Source organism: Crocuta crocuta, unplaced genomic scaffold (genome assembly GCF_008692635.1).
Source record: "Crocuta crocuta isolate KB4526 unplaced genomic scaffold, BGI_CrCroc_1.0 scaffold179, whole genome shotgun sequence".
Taxonomy (NCBI): Eukaryota; Metazoa; Chordata; class Mammalia; order Carnivora; family Hyaenidae; genus Crocuta; species Crocuta crocuta.
In genome coordinates, this window is record NW_027551568.1 from 11,166,267 (window position 1) to 11,181,990 (window position 15,724).

Below are 15,724 nucleotides of genomic sequence, written 5' to 3' on the forward strand. Positions count from 1 at the left end.
CATAAAAGTTCTAGCAAGCAACATAGAAACTATATACTCTTTTGTGACTCAGCCTCAGAAATCTGCAAGTCAATATCACCTCCATAATACTTGATTGTCAATGTCCACTCATATACAAAGGAAAGGAAAATAAAGTCCAGTTCTCAATGGGAAGAATGACAAAGAATTTGAAGGTTTTGTTTCATTTTTTTAAAGGTTTATTCATTTATCAGACCCAGAGAGAGACAGAGCATGAGGTGGGGAGGAGCAGAGAGGGAGACACAGAATCCAAAGCAGGCTCCAGGCTCTGAGCTGTCAGCAGAGAGCCCAACATGGGGCTCGAACTCACAGACTGTGAGATCATGACCTGAGCCGAAGTCAGATGCTTCACCGACTGAGCCACCCAGGTGCCCCTTGGAGGTGTTGTTTTAAAACAGCCACAAAGGAGTGCCTGGGTGGCTCAGTCAGTGAAGTGTCCAACTTCAGCTCACATGGTGATCTCACAGTTCATGGATTCGAGCCCTGAGTCAGGCTCTGTGCTGACAGCTCAGAGCCTGAAGCCTGCCTTGGATTCTGTGTCTCCTTCTCTCTCTGCCCCTCCCCCGCTCATGTTCTGTGCCTCTCTCTCTCTCTTTCTCAAAAATAAATATTTTAAAAAAATAATACAACCAGAAGGGCATAGAGCATGGGATTTTTATTATTTGAAATAATAAAAAAAAGATACAACTACAGGTAAGTAAGACCTTAAAAGTAATAAGGAATATTTTGAAAATCCTTATGCTAATCAATTTAAAAACAAAGAAGAGCACAATTTCATAAAAGTATACAATTCTAAAATGAAAGAAGAAATTTAAAACTTGAATAGGCTTATAAGCATCAGAGAAATAGAATCAGTGGTGACAAAGTGAGCTACAAGCACCCCGTGCCCTCCACAAATAACATTGTTCTCCAAAGAAGTTCCACGAGTAGCCAACAAACCTGATGGATTACTGAGTTCAGTATCACTACTCATAGGGAAATGCAAACTAAAACCACAGTATGATGCCCCTTCATACCTCCTGGAATGACTGTCAGTCAAAAACGTGGAAAATCACAAGTGTTGGCAAGAATGTGCAAAAATTAGAATGCTTACACATGAGTGGTGGAATGCAAAATGACTCAGCCACTGCAGAAAACAGTGGCAGTCCCTTAAAAAGTAAACCTAGACATACTCAACAATTCCACTCTAGGTATCTACCTAAAGGAATTGAAAGCAGGGACACAGACGGACACTTGGGTGAGACTGTTCGTTGCAACATTATGCATACTCATAGAAAGGGGGAAACAACCCAAGTGCACAGCAGCAGATGAATGGAGAAGTTAACTCCGTGCAGCTCTGCAAAGGAATAGTATTCAGCTTGGAAAAGAAACCATGTGCTGACACTTGCTAGGAAGTGGATAAACCTTGAAAACTTTATGCTAAGTGAATTGAGCCAAACACAAAAGGACGATTGTTGTATGATTCCATTTGTATGAAATAACTAGACGAGGCAAATTTATAAGGACAGAGAGTGGAGATTATACATTACCAGGGGCTGGGTTAGGCTATCAGAGGGAGAAGTACGGTTATTGTTTAATGGGTACAGAGTTTCTATTTTGGGGTGATGAAAACAGTTTGGAAGCAGATAGTGGTGCTGGTTGCACTATGCTTTGAATATAGAACACTAATTTTACTGTATTAATTGTACATATTACCATATGTACTATATTAATTATACACTAAACTATGTATTTGAAAGTTGCTACAAGAGTAGACCATAGAAGTTCTCACTGCAAGAGGAGGCTCCTGGGTGGCTCAGTTGACTAAGCATTGGACTCTTGATTTCAGCTCAGGTCATGATCCCAGGGTCATGGGATCAAGCCCAGCATGGGCTCGGCCCTGAGTGTGGAACCTGCTTGGGACTCTCTCTCTCTCTCTCTCTCTCCTTCTGCCTCTCTCTCCCTCCAAAAAAAAAAAAAAATTCTCATTGGAAGAAAAAACTGTAACTATGTGAGATAATGGATGGCAACTAGACTTCCTGTGATCATTTTGCAATTTTATCAAATCATATGTTGCATGCATAAAACTAACACAATGTTATATGTGAAGTATATCTGAATAAAACTGGGGAAAATGGCTAGAACAACAAATTTTATGTTATATGTATTTTAACACAACAACAACAAAAATCTCACCAGATCCAGTTTCAGAGAAAAATTTACAACAGATAATGTGTGCATGCCTCTGTGTGTGTGTGTGTGTGTGTGTGTGTGTGTGTGTGTGCGAGAGAGAGAGAGAGAGAGAGAGAGAGAGATTGAGAAACAGAGACAGAGACAGAGAGGCAGAGGGAGAGAGATACAGAGAGGGACACAGAGAGAAATTAGTCTGCTTTTTTTTGAGATTTAAATATCCTTTTATCTAATTAAAGCAAGGACAATACAAGAAAGGAAAAACAAAAGTACAATTTCACTGGCAAACATAAAGACAAAAATAAAATCCAAATAGTGGTAACTAAATTCAAGAATTATTTTTTTTAATTATCTTGACCAAGTTAGCCTATCCCAGAAATGCAAGAAAAACTTGACATTAAAAAGCCTGTTAATGTAATTCACCACATCAAAAGAGGAAAGAAGAAAAATCATATTTGATTATCGCAAAACTCGCAGGAATAAAAGCTTATGATACATGATTCAACACTTGTTCTTGATTAAAATCTCTAGTTAGCTCAGAACAGTTTATCTAAAAGAAAGATGTTTGCATTCTGATTTAAAACAAATCTGCAATATTCCATTTATTTTGCTTGTATAAGAAATTTTATAAAAAAATGATGTTTTGAATTATGTTTTTTAATAATTTCAGAACATCCTGACATATGTAATTCTTATGAACTGGTTTAGTTTAGTCAACTATTAAAATGTCAGAAAGTCATAATCTTTGGAGAATAACGTTATTTGTGGAGGGCACGGGGTGCTGGTAGCTCAGTTTGTCACCACTGATTCTATTTCTTTGATGCTTATAAGCCTATTCAAGTTTTAAATTTCTTCTTTCATTTTAGAATTGTATACTTTTATGAAATTCTTCTCTTCTTTGTTTTTAAATTGATTAGTATAAGGATTTTCAAAATATCCCTTATTATTTTTAAGCTCTGACTTACCTGTAGTTGTATCTTTTTTTATTATTTCAAATAATAAAAATCCCATGCTCTATGTTGGTATGCCCTTCCGGTTGTATTAAAAATTTTTTTAAATGTTTATTTATTTTTGAGACAGAGAGGGGCAAAGATCATGAGCGGGGGAGGGGCAGAGAGAGAAGGAGACACAGGGGTGGTGAATAGATCCTCTCTCTTATCATGGTTGATCACTTCAAACAGATGATCTCATACAACAGACATCTCGTACAATAAACATGGACTGAACTGTGTCTCCCCCCAGATCTCAGATGTTGGTGCCCTAACCCTTGATGTGACAGTATTTGGAGATAGGGATTTGAGGAGGACACTAAGGTTAGATTAGGTCGTAAGGGTGGGATCTTAATCCAGTAGGATCAGTGGCCTTATAAGAAGAGGAAGAGAGTTATTCATCTCTCTCTCGATCTGAATGCACCAAGGAAAAGCCATGTGAAAATACAGCAAGGTGCTTGTCTACAAGCCAGGAAGGGTGTTCTCGCCAGAAACTAATCCACTGGCACCTTGATCTTGGGTTTCCCAGACTATTGACCGAGAAAATAAATCTCTCTTGTGTCAGTCATCCAGTCTACAGTATTTTGTGAAGCACTTACTCTGAGATAACTAAGACAACACCATTCACATTTGTGGGTGTGTGCATTTAGTAAGACTTAAAGAATTTACTGTACACCCAGATTTGACAAATAGTAACTTATTAAGCCTCATAACAACCCTCTGGGGCAGTTACTATTATTAACCTCATTTTACAGAGGAGGAAACTAAAACCTAGAAGAGTTAAGGAAGTTGACCAAGATCCCTCTCTTCAGATCCACCACTTAGTCTATCCTCTTTGCTTTCCCTCTGGGGCTCACGAGTCATATGGGCCTCCTCGGTGCTCCTCTCTGTCTCCACCCATCCACTCTTTTATTTTCCATCTCTTAACACCACACTTTCATTTTCTAAATCTCTCTTTTATATCATTAATTCTCTTTCCACCTCTGTCACAGGTAGTTTGACCCATCCTTTGCTTTTTAAAAAACCATGACTTTTAGGGCACCTGGGTGGCTCAGCTGGTCAAGCGTCCAACTTTAGCTCAGGTGGTTCCTGAGCTCCAGCCATGCATCGGGCTCTGTATGGACAGCTCAGAGCATGGAGCCTGCTTTGGATTCCGTGTCTCCCTCTCTCACTGCCCCTCCCCTACTTCCTCTCTCTCTCTCTCTCAAAAATAAACATTAAAAAATAATAATAAATACAATGAAATAATAAATTTAAAAAGCATGACTTTATCAATCATTTCTAAAAGCTCTAGCTGATTCTTTTTCACATTTGCCTCATCTGTTTGACAGTATCTCACTCTTCTTTCATATTTTCAAAGCCTCCCTATAAATACTTTTATGATCATTGCTTTTTTAATATTCTCCATCTGATTATTGTATGATCAGAAGCTCTTGCATATCTAATTGTGCCCTCTGATTATCTGTAGACTTTTGATTATTTCCTGCTGTGTTGGCCAATTTTGGATTGTGAGCTCATCTTCAACAAGGCTTATCCACAGCTTTCCTGAACCGAGTACTTGAAGATAGAATCCAACATTTTGTATCTGTGTTTGCCTGGCACCCCACAGGGATGCAGTAGCCAGAGACCCTTTTAAAATTTGTGACTTGGGGCGCCTGGGTGGCTTAGTCGGCTAAGCATACAACTTTCGCTCAGGTCGTGATCTAGCGGTTTGTGGGTTCAAGCCCCGCGTCGGGCTCTGTGCTGACTGCCAGCTCAGAGCCTGGAGCCTGTTTCAGTCTGTGACTCCCTCTCTCTCTGACCCTCCCCTGCTCATGCTATCTCTCTCTTTCCTAGAAATACATAAAACATTTAAAAAATTTAAAAAAATAAAATTTGTGACTTAATGTGGTACCTGGGTGGCTCAGTAGGTTAAGTGTCCGACTCTCGGTTTGAGCTCCGGTCATGATCTCACAGTTTCGTGTGTTGGAGCCCCACATCAGGCTCTGTGCTGACAGTGCAGAGCCTGCTTGGGATTCTTTCTCTTCTCCCCCTCTCTCTTGCATGCTATCTCTGACTCTGTCTAAACAAATAAATAAACTTAATTTTTTTTTAATTTGCCACTTAGGAGATTTCTAAACAATATAGAAAGCACGAATAAGGCAAACAGCGTAGTACAAGCTGATGGTTATAAATTCTCTGAAGAATATTTTTCCCACCACAAGTGAAGCACAAACTGAGAAGTTTGTTGTCTCCTGTATCTATTATATTACCTATTATATGTCATATATAATATTATATGTTAATAATATCCATTATTAGATACTAAGTAGTATATTTTAATCTAAAGATTTACTCTTTCACCTCTAAGAGTTTTTCTACGTTATTTCTTTGATAAATTCTACCTTCTCATTTTCTCAGTTCTCTCTTCCTATAACTACAAGTGTGTTATTTCTTAACCTGAGATTTCCCCCATTTTCTCCATAATGGTTTTTTGCAAGGGCAGTAAGCTAGTTTTTCAATGGAGGATCCATGTCAATATCTGGGTTCTGTTTTTTGTGACCATTCAGTGTCTCCAGAAAATAATTTCCCATGTTTTCTAGTTTGGTGCTGGTGAAGGGGAGACGGGAGAGCCAAAGGTATATGTCTGGTTACATCAGTTCTGTGAGAAGGAAGGGACCCTGCTTCCTCTCTATTTCCTGCCCAGTTTTCAGCCCTGAGATACACCCGCCTTCTGCCGTACCTGGGAACTTGGGACCAGAGTGTCTCTGGCTCAACTTCCCTAGAGAAATCGCCTCTGATCTCCTCTGGGATGGGGGAGGAGACGGAAAAGGGGATTAAGGAGGATGAGCATAATCCAGACTGACCAGAGGTAAGGGAGGGTCCTGAGGACCTAACTCCTCTATGCATAGCTGTTCACATCTTCTTAAATTTTCAGCTCCACTTGCCTTGGTATCTGTCTAGATTAGTTTCCAGGGGAGGCTGTAACAAAGTACCAAATACACGGTATTCACTATATCCCAATACATTGTCTCGCTATTGTGAAAACTAGAGGTAAGAAATCAGGCGTTAAAAAATAAACAGGGCTGCCTGGGTAGCTCACTCGGTTAAGCATCGGACTCTTGGTTTTGGCTCAGGTCATGATTTCACAGTTGGTAACATGGAGCCCCACGTCACCCTCTGCGCACTGAGAGCATGGAGCCTGCTCGGAATTCTCTCTCTCCCTCTGTCTGCTCGTCCCCCACTCATGTTTGCTCTCTCTCTCTCTCTCTCTCTCTCTCTAAATAAACAAAATAAAATAATATAAAATAAAAAAAAATGAGGTATTGGCAGCATCTGTTTCCTCTGAGGGCTGTGAGGGAGATTCTGTTTCCAGCCTCTCTCCCAGCTTCTGGTGGCTTCAGGACTCCCTGAGCTTGTAGACGCTGCTCTCCCTGGGTCTTCACATCATCTTCCCTATGTGCATGTCTGTCTCTGTCCCCAAATTTCCCCTTTTTATAGGGACATGGTTGTATTGGATTAGGGCCCACCCTAAGGACCTCTTTTTAAATCGATTGCCTCTGTAAAGACACTCTCTCCAAATAAGGTCACATTCGGAGGTCCTGGGGGTAGGATTCCAACATAGTTTCTTTTGGGGGGAACACGATTCAACACCCACCCTCCTGAACCTAATCCTGACCCTCTCCAGAATCCTGCAGAATAGATGGGCTCACTTCCATATTCTCCTCCCCACACACACAGATACACATGCAAAGACACACAGATACACACACACACACACACACACACACACACACACCAGAAAGGTTGGAGTGTGGTTTTCCTTGGTCTGTCCACTCCATCCCTCTTCCATCTGCTCTGCCTCTTCTCACATCACCTTTGCTTTTTTTGAGCCAATACCATTTCTATCCTCTTTGACCAATCTCAGTGGGATTCAGAGAATAAGGAAAGATTAATCCTGGACATCCAACCTCCACATTTAACTGGAAAACATCACTGGTGCCCGGCAGCACTGCCACAGAACCTTTGCTGCCAATAAGTCAGATGCACCGCCCTGCCGGGGTGACCGTTCATAATTCTAAGCCTCCCGCCCCTGAGTATCGCCTGTATTTTACCAGAATGCCCAGGGACCCCGATGACATAAGGGAGGGCATGGTTCTTAAAGTCCCACCTAATTTCCGATCAACTGCCCCAAGCTGGTTCCTCTCTGTGCTGTGCTCATCTGCTCCCCCAACCCATTTGTGCTCCGCTACTGGAAGTCACCTGTCACTTTAAAAAAAAAAAAAAAAAAAAGCCANAGAGTGACCTCCCTTAGGAACGTGTTGCTAAGCGGGTGTTTTTGCTCCCAGGGCTTCAGCCTCCCAGGGAGCAGCCCCGGGTCCGCCCCTGACGTTCAGCCTTTCCCTTTGGACTGTTTCAGAAGATTCGACAGGAAGACTCGGCTCTCTCCACTTTCCTTCCATCCCAGGAAGCGGAATCTGCAAAGCGCTTTGCAAAGTTCCTAAGGTAACCAGTTCTTACCCGGGCGGGCGAAGGGCTGCCAGCAAACGGTGTCCTGCCTCCCGTTACCCCGGCTTGGAGTGCAGCTGTCTAAGCCCGCGGTCCCCTGAGCTGATTTAATGAATTTTAGGTGTAGGGCTTCTCACCACTATGATTTACGTTTTACTTTCTGGAATTGAATCATAGAGTGTTACTTGGGCTGCTTTGATTTGAGAGGCTGTCTGCTGTCCGGTTTACAGGAAACATGAGCCTGGCTCGTCACCGCCCCTGGGTGGAATCCCTCGCACAGGGCTGCTCCGCTTCCTTCCTGGGACTTTCCTGCCATCCTGTTGCTTTCCTGTCTCCCAGAAACATTTGCTGCGTGTAGCATCTCTGAGCCTCTCAGTTCAAGTTGGTCCAAGGGCAAAGTTACTGCATTTTCGTGGCAATAGGCAGAGGAAGAGCCATTACAGACAAAGGGATGAGGTCACTGCTTCAAAAGACCACAAGAAAATCTGCGGGCTGTTATTTATGCTGATAGTTCGCCTTCGCTACAAAGAGGCACTATGGAAAGCTAATAAAGTCTAGTGGGAAATACGCATCTGTTATTGGATTTTCACATAACCTCTTCTGCAAATAAATTCAGCTCCAGAATGAAATCTCTCTCTATCTCCTACAGCTCATTTAAAGAGTCATTCACTCACATGTTTGTCGGGCACGAACAAGGCGCCAGGCAATGTACTGAAGTTCAGAGTATGCAGAAATGCGTAAGAACCAGGTCAGAAGCGCAGAGTTTACTCAGAAGACAGCCCTATGAATGGAGGCTAACGGCACAATGCACTAAGTGCCATAAGATATTTATAAAAGCGTCGAACATGCTTGAAACACAGCAGATGATCTGGGATCACTTAGCTCATCACGTAAACGTGGGCATATACCACAGAGTGCAGCTCAAGTACAGCATTTATATGCACTCTTCCGGGGTGATGTGTGTTACATCGAGCTGATTGAGTGATTCCATAAAAGCTATCTGTCACTAACCTTAGACAAAGCGAAGCTGTGGCTGGAATGCCTTGTAGAATCAGATTATGAATTTGGAAGTAGTGTGTGTGGCACCTGCCAGGGTTTCAGGCTCCAACCTTAACAGGCTAGGACACAAACAGCTAAGCACTGTATATAGGGAGGAAATACCCATAGGCATGAGGGCAGGGGAGGGCTTCAGAAGCACCATAAATGGAAAGAGAAAGGAGACTCCCCTGGGCTCAGCCAGGGGAAGGGAAAGAGGGGAACTTGGGTTTTGGAGCCAGGAGATTGAAGGTGGGAACCAGAGATGATAATGGGGGAGTTGAATGTCACCTCAGGTCTTTCTTGTGACCTCCCGCCTTCTGTCCCCTAAGTCTTTTTCCATCCTCACTCCTTTTTCTACTTTCCTTTTCTAACATCACCTTTGTTTAATAATAATCACAGTATTGAGAGCCTGCTCCATGCTAGGCATTTTACCATATAGTCTGTTATTTAACCCTTATAGGATAATCACTCTTGGAGGTAAGAATTATCATTGCAAATCTGCAGGTGAAGAAACAGATCTCAGAGAGGTGAAGGCATTCCCAAGATCACACAGCTGACAAATCGAGCTGGAATTGGGACCCAGGTTCATTTAATTTTTTACAAAGATCTCGCTATCTCAATACACCCGTGTTCGCACTGTTTTGGAATAAGACACTCATATTGTGTTATTTTTTTAAGCAGCCCAAAGTCAAATGCAGTGCATCCCTTATCATAGACCTACATTCTTTGGCCTACATCCTGTAGTATTTATCACAGAGCCTTCTGGATAGGACTCTGATCCACTCATCACCCTCAGAGACAGTCCCTTTCTTTAGATGAAGGTCTCAGCAGTACCTTCCTAGAAAATTGTCTTTGGTTTTCTGCACTAAGTTAAATAAATCATTGACCTAAAGAAACCAAAGCCCAGGGCATCTGCATGCCTCAGTTGTTTGAGCGTCCAACTTCAGCTCAGGTCATAGTCTTGTAGTCAGTGAGTTCCAGCCCCATGCAGGGCTCTGTGCTGACAGCTGATAGCCTGCAGCCTGCTTCAGATTCTGTGTCTCCCTCTCTCTCTCTACCCCTCCCCTGCTCACACTCTGTCTCTCTCTGTCTCTCTCTCAAAAATAAATAAAAACATTTAAATTATAAAGTAGCCAGACCCCTTTCTCATTGGGGTAATACTCCATAGCTTTCAATTGTACATATTTCTAGAAGAGTGGACTAGCATAGATTGCTTCCTGATATGATCACAAAAACAGGGATCAATGGTGAGATAGAGAGGTAGAGTGGCATAGGGAAGATTGTGGAATTACCAAGTCTTGGTAATTTGGAATTACCAAATTCTGAATGTGACATTTAATAACTATAACCTTGAACAAATTGTGTGTCTTGCTGGAGGTTAACCTCAGAGGAAACCTTGGTCCTTCATAGGCGAATTGAGGCCTGTACAACTGAACTAGAAATGTTGCTGTAAGGTCTGGGGATAGCACGCATCTAGAGATAGCACAAAATAAGTCTGTGGGAAATTATGCCTCTTATTTTGATGTTGCCGATAGGAATATATTAACAAGCGCTCAACGCATTTGGTGATGACAAGCTGTATATTAAAGCCAAGCAGTATTGATTTATCTTCTCTTAGGACCCGTGCTCATGAAAAAATAAATTTTGATGTCATTTGATTTCCTTAGAAACTCATTCAAAGGTAATGATCAGGAAAGAATGAGGAGAAAAAAAATCAACTCTGTTACATTTTTCATTTTTACTTCTATTTCTTTCATATATGACTTTTTTTTCACTTCTTAAGAAAGAATCTTTCTTTCCTAAAATACATCACAGTTCTTTTTTTTTTTTTCCAGCTCATAATTACCGGAGTTGTTTCCTAGAGAGCTTTTGTGTCCTTGAGCATTTAATGCCTATCCTCTGCCTCTCATTCCATCTAGATCACCTCCTTGTCCTTTTATTTTTTGAGCTGCTGACATCAGTTTCCTTCCTCCATTTCTGGTAGCCTGTGAGGAGGTCTGGAGAGGAGACAACAGATTTCCACTTGCTTTGATTCCCTTTAATGTGCTAATTCCCCCACAGGGTCAGTGCAATCTTGAACACCTCAGATGAGCTGCCTAAACGACAAGGCCTATCGGAGATTCATATTCCAGGATATTAGGAAGAGCTTATGACTTGTCAGCATTGACGTTTCTCCCTGTGTTCTCTCCTTTGATCTCCCCAGTGACCCAGAGATGACAATGGAGATTTAAAGGGCTCCAGAATGTGGCCATGGAAGATGCAACCAATAAGTAGTGATTTAGTCATTCATTTGTTGAGTGTCTGCTACGTGCCATTCTTCTAGGCTCTGGGGGTAAACAATGAACTAACGTCCCTGCCCTCTTATAGCTTAGATTCTAACAGGAATGGGCAGACAATAGCAAATAAATATATATGTCAGCTGGTGATAAGCACTATAGAAAAAGAAATCATGGTGAGATAGTTAGGGAATTCCAGGAAGGTAAGGAAGGCAGATTATCATTGTATTATGAGTATTCTGGGAGGACTTCTCTGAAGGGTCTCTGTAGACAGAGAGCCTTGCAGTTATCTTGGGCAAGAGGGTTCCTGGCAGAGGGAACAGCAAGTACAAAGGCCCTGAGGCCAGAGGATTCAAGTGCAGGTCATATAGAGCCTTGTAAGCAACTGAAAGGGTTTTGGATTTTACTCTGTTGAGAAAAAGAAGTCATTGGATTTTGAGTGCAAAAATGACATGACTGTGCTTGAATTTTAAACAATTCACTCTCTTCAGTGTAAAGAACAACGTGTAGGTGAGCGAGGTGGGAAGCAGAGAAGTTAGGAGGGTCTTGCCAGAGGCCGTGTGAGAGACAGCGGTGCCTGACCAGGGTGATAACATTGGAGGTGGTTAGTGGTGTTGGATTCTCCATATAGTTTGAAGGCAAAGCCATCAGGATTTTCATGGATTGCATGTCGTGTGTCATGCGAGAGTCAAAGCAGGGTCAGGAATGACTCCATGGCTTCTGGTCTAAGACAAATGAGTCCTACTTATTACAACAAGGAAAGTTGCAGGACAAGAATATTTGGGGGTGATGACAGGGAGCTTCATCTGGGGCATGTTAAGCTAAGTGAAGGTATCCATCAAACACCCGGATATTTAAGTCTGGAGCTCTGGGGAGGTGTGTGGGCCCAGAGTATAAGCGTGTGGGGTATCAGTAGACGGATGGCATTTAAAGCCAAGAGATGGGGATGAGTACGGGCGAAGCGGAGCCCCACATGTGGTGATCGAGGAGATGTAGAAAGACCAGCTTAGGAGTCTGAGAGACAGTAAGATGAAAACCAAGAAAGAACACATCCCAGGAGCCAAGAGAAGAAACTATTTCAAGAAAAAGCAGGTGATGGGTCACTTTCATTACTAAGTGCCTCTGAGGGTCAGATAAGATGAGCACTGAGGAATAATCTTTAGATGCGGTGATGCAGCGTCACCGGGACCCTGGGAAGAGCAGTTTCAGGGGGTGCTGGGCCCAGCAAACCTAACCAGGAAGAGAAGGTGTGAAGAGCTTTCCTGTAGAAGGTTGAAAAGTAGAGTACTAGCTAGAAAGAGAAGTGGAGTCCAGAGACAGCCCTTTTAAAGAAAAGGAGCCAATCATGGGGCGCCTGGGTGGCTTTGTCGGTTAAACGTCCGACTTTCGCTTAGGTCTTGATCTCGCGGTTCGTGGGTTCGAGCCCCGCGTCGGGCTCTGTGCTGACTGCCAGCTCAGAGCCTGGAGCCTGTTTCAGAGTCTGTGACTCCCTCTCTCTCTGACCCTCCCCTGCTCATGCTGTCTCTCTCTCTCTCCTAGAAATAAATAAAAATATTTAAAAAAATAAATAAAGAAGGAGCCAATCACAGCACTTTGTTCATGGGGGAACTGGGCCAATAGAGCAGGAAGAAGTGATTATCCAGGGGAAAGGGGCAAATTGTTGGCTTTAACTCGTGGAGGAGGGATGTTCTGGGGCCCAGTGCACAGGCTGACATCCCAGACTAGATGGGAGCAGGGGCAGGCACCGGCACCATAGGAGTAGAGGCAGAAGACGTGGCCTGATTCGGAGGGTGGGGGAGGGGAGGGGATGGAAGCCCCCTCTGGTGTCATCTCTCTGTTCAGTGAAATAAGGACCAAGGCCAAGTGGGGAGTGTGAGAAGGACTCCTCTGACTCCAAGAGCAGCATTCCGTCACTCGCACCGGCTGCCCAGTGGCACCAGGTTCATTGCTGGGCCCATGGGGCCAGAAGGGTCTGGCATCCTTCCTTTTCCACTAGGGCTCATTTCCACCAATCTGGGTCTGCAAGCCCGTATTCCTTGGGAATGAAACCTCTACTCTAACATGAGGTCAGCTTCATAGTTATCAATAGTAAGAATGTTTCAGGGCACCTGCGTGGCTCAGTCGGTTAAGCAGCTGGCTTTGGCTCAGGTCATGATCTCATGGTTCGTGGGTTCGAGCCCCACGTCGGTCTCTGTGCTGACAGCCAGCTCAGAGCCTGGAGCCTGCTTCAGATTCTGTGTGTGTCTCTCTCTCTGACACTCCCCTGTTCACAGTGTATCTCTCTCTCTCTCTCTCTCTCAGAAATAAATAAAACATTAAAAAATTTTTTTTAAATAGTAAGAATGTTTCACTGATTTTCAAAGGCCTGACTTCTCTGTTTTGTTTTGTTTTTTCCTTTTTCCTGTCAGGAGCAGACATCACAGCCAAAATGAATCCCAAGGAAGAAAAAGTAAAAATAATCACAGAGGTAAGTGGTTGCTTAGGTGTCCCCTAAAGGTGTGGTTGTGTGTGCACTGCACTTGTGTCTCACACCTTAGTGAGTGAGGAAGTTAGGCCAGCAACAGGCCTTTATTGCACGCCTACTGAATGCAGAGGGCACTATGTTGGACACGTGGTGGAGAAGGGCCCTGATGGCATAGGAAATGCGTCCCTGGAGACATTCCAGGAGCTAACCTCTACACGAATGCTCTGAGGCTGCCTGGTCACCATTTCATGACACACAGCTGTTCGGAGTGACCTCTGCTACTGAGTCAGCTCTGCTGAAGCACATGGATTTGTAGAGAAATTCAGGATGACGGTACCATTGTAGATTACAACCACTAGTAGAATCCTTCATCACATGGATTCCTGCCATTCCTAACTCATCGTGTACAAACCATCATTAAACACTACCTAGAACAAAGAAGGGAGGCCGTCTCCTATTTGGAGACTGCAGACCTCAGAACTCAGCTCCAGCTTCTCTGCTGTCTCCAGGGCCAACTGACTTGACACCATAGAGACAGAAATGGAGAAGATATGCTGTTTTCTACAGAGTGCTTCTAAAGCCTGAAGGAACACATTACCCAGATACAACCACACAGGTTAACTTTATGCAAGACATCAAGTACTTTCAAACCACATAAACCTATATCCTCTTATTCATTCATGCAACAACTACTTACTGTGCCTCTGTTCCCTGGGGATACAGCGGCAAAGGAGTTTTGTGCCCTCAGGGAGTTTCCGTTCTATCTAATTTGCAGTCTTACTGGACAGTTTTCCACTGATAGAGAATCAAAACATTATTGGAAAGCATGGGGCGCCTGGGTGGCTTAGTCGGTTAAGCGTCCGACTTTCGCTTAGGTCATGATCTCGCGGTTCGTGAGTTTGAGCCCCGCGTCGGGCTCTGTGCTGACTGCCAGCTCAGACCCTGGAGCCTATTTCAGAGTCTGTGTCTCCGTCTCTCTCTCTGACCCTCCCCTGCTCACGCTGTCTCTCTCTCTCTCCTAGAAATAAAGAAAACATTAAAAAAAAAACATTATTGGAAAGCAAAATTAAACTAAACTAAACCAAAACAAAACAATAACAAAGACCCAAATTTCCTCACAAATCCATTCTAAGCCAGTGAGAACTTAGACGTGAACTAAGAGCCACACCTGGACACCACAATGTTAGCAGCATCTTACAATCTTTGAAGTTGGTCAACCCTTAAGCTAGGAACACTCCCTACCTGGTAGCACTGAATCGTGAGGCTGAGTGAGGATGGGGCTTTCACCCAGAGGAGGAGTCAGAGACATCAAAAGACAAACCCAGGCTATGCCCATTCACTGGCCAGGACCTTCGTTCCCTCTGCCAACTGAATTTCTCATCTTCTCTAACCTCCACGGCCAAGGTCAAGGATGTGCAGCTGGAGGCTGGCTCAGCAACCTGCTTGACCTTTCTTTGAAATCTTAAATCATATCATTAACATCCATCCTTTGAGTTCCAAGTTTATCTTAGCATTTTTAAAAAAATCCCATTTTCACTTTGAACACCTTTCTAATGAATTCGGTATAAGAGGGACAGGTTCCAGGTTTATCTTGCAATTCTTTTATGCTCAGAGGTGGTGTGCCCTGGTTTGTAGAAGTCTAGGACCAGAATATTTGAGGGCATTCAGCTCTAATATTTTATCACTACAACTTTAGAAAGTGTCGTATGGAAAAAGAAAAAAAGTTTGCACTGTGGAAGAATTTCTCTGTTTTCAAGAAGACCCACAAACATTGTCTTTAAATTGAGACTTCATGATGATTTAACATGTATCTTCATTATTCTGTACTTGAGACTGAGGCTGGAGGGCAGAGGAGTCCGGCCCTTGAAACCTCTGGTTTGATTCCCATGTCATCTTGTGCTGGGGTTCTCTGGGCAGACAAGCTCTCCGGGTAGGCACCCTTGTTCTTGGCCTTCATTAGATTGTGTTTTGAGGGCAGGAAGCACCTCTGTGTCCGCAGAGCCAGAAGCATGGTGGATGTTTTATGGGTGAACTATGAAGGCTCCAAGTTCATCTCATTTGTGCTTCCATTTGGATAAAAGTTTTCAAGACCATGATGTGTGTTTTGAGAAGAGTAGAGGCTGGTAGTTGCTTAGACCATGTCAACTGTCCCTTCACCCACACTCAACTTTAGAGGTGGGGTCAGGATGGTGATTTTAATTTTAATATGTAAAATGCACACCTCTTCTTTTCTTACCTTTGTTCCCCAACTTACACACAGACTAAATGACCTCTCTTCCGTT

General features: G+C 43.3%; 1 protein-coding gene across 4 annotated transcripts in view; it reads left to right on the forward strand.

Moving 5' to 3' along the window:
* The first annotated feature begins 7,542 nt into the window (after positions 1-7,542).
* The window catches only part of CC2D2A (coiled-coil and C2 domain containing 2A), a 132,686-nt gene continuing 124,504 nt past the window's right edge, over positions 7,543-15,724 (forward strand). For all 4 annotated transcript variants that reach the window (XM_077750425.1, XM_077750428.1, XM_077750426.1 and 1 more), the window contains exons 1-2: positions 7,543-7,661; positions 13,387-13,445. In XM_077750425.1, the coding sequence (XP_077606551.1) occupies positions 13,407-13,445 (39 nt within the window). In that variant the 5' untranslated portion in view covers positions 7,543-7,661; positions 13,387-13,406. The remainder of the gene's footprint in view (positions 7,662-13,386; positions 13,446-15,724) is intronic.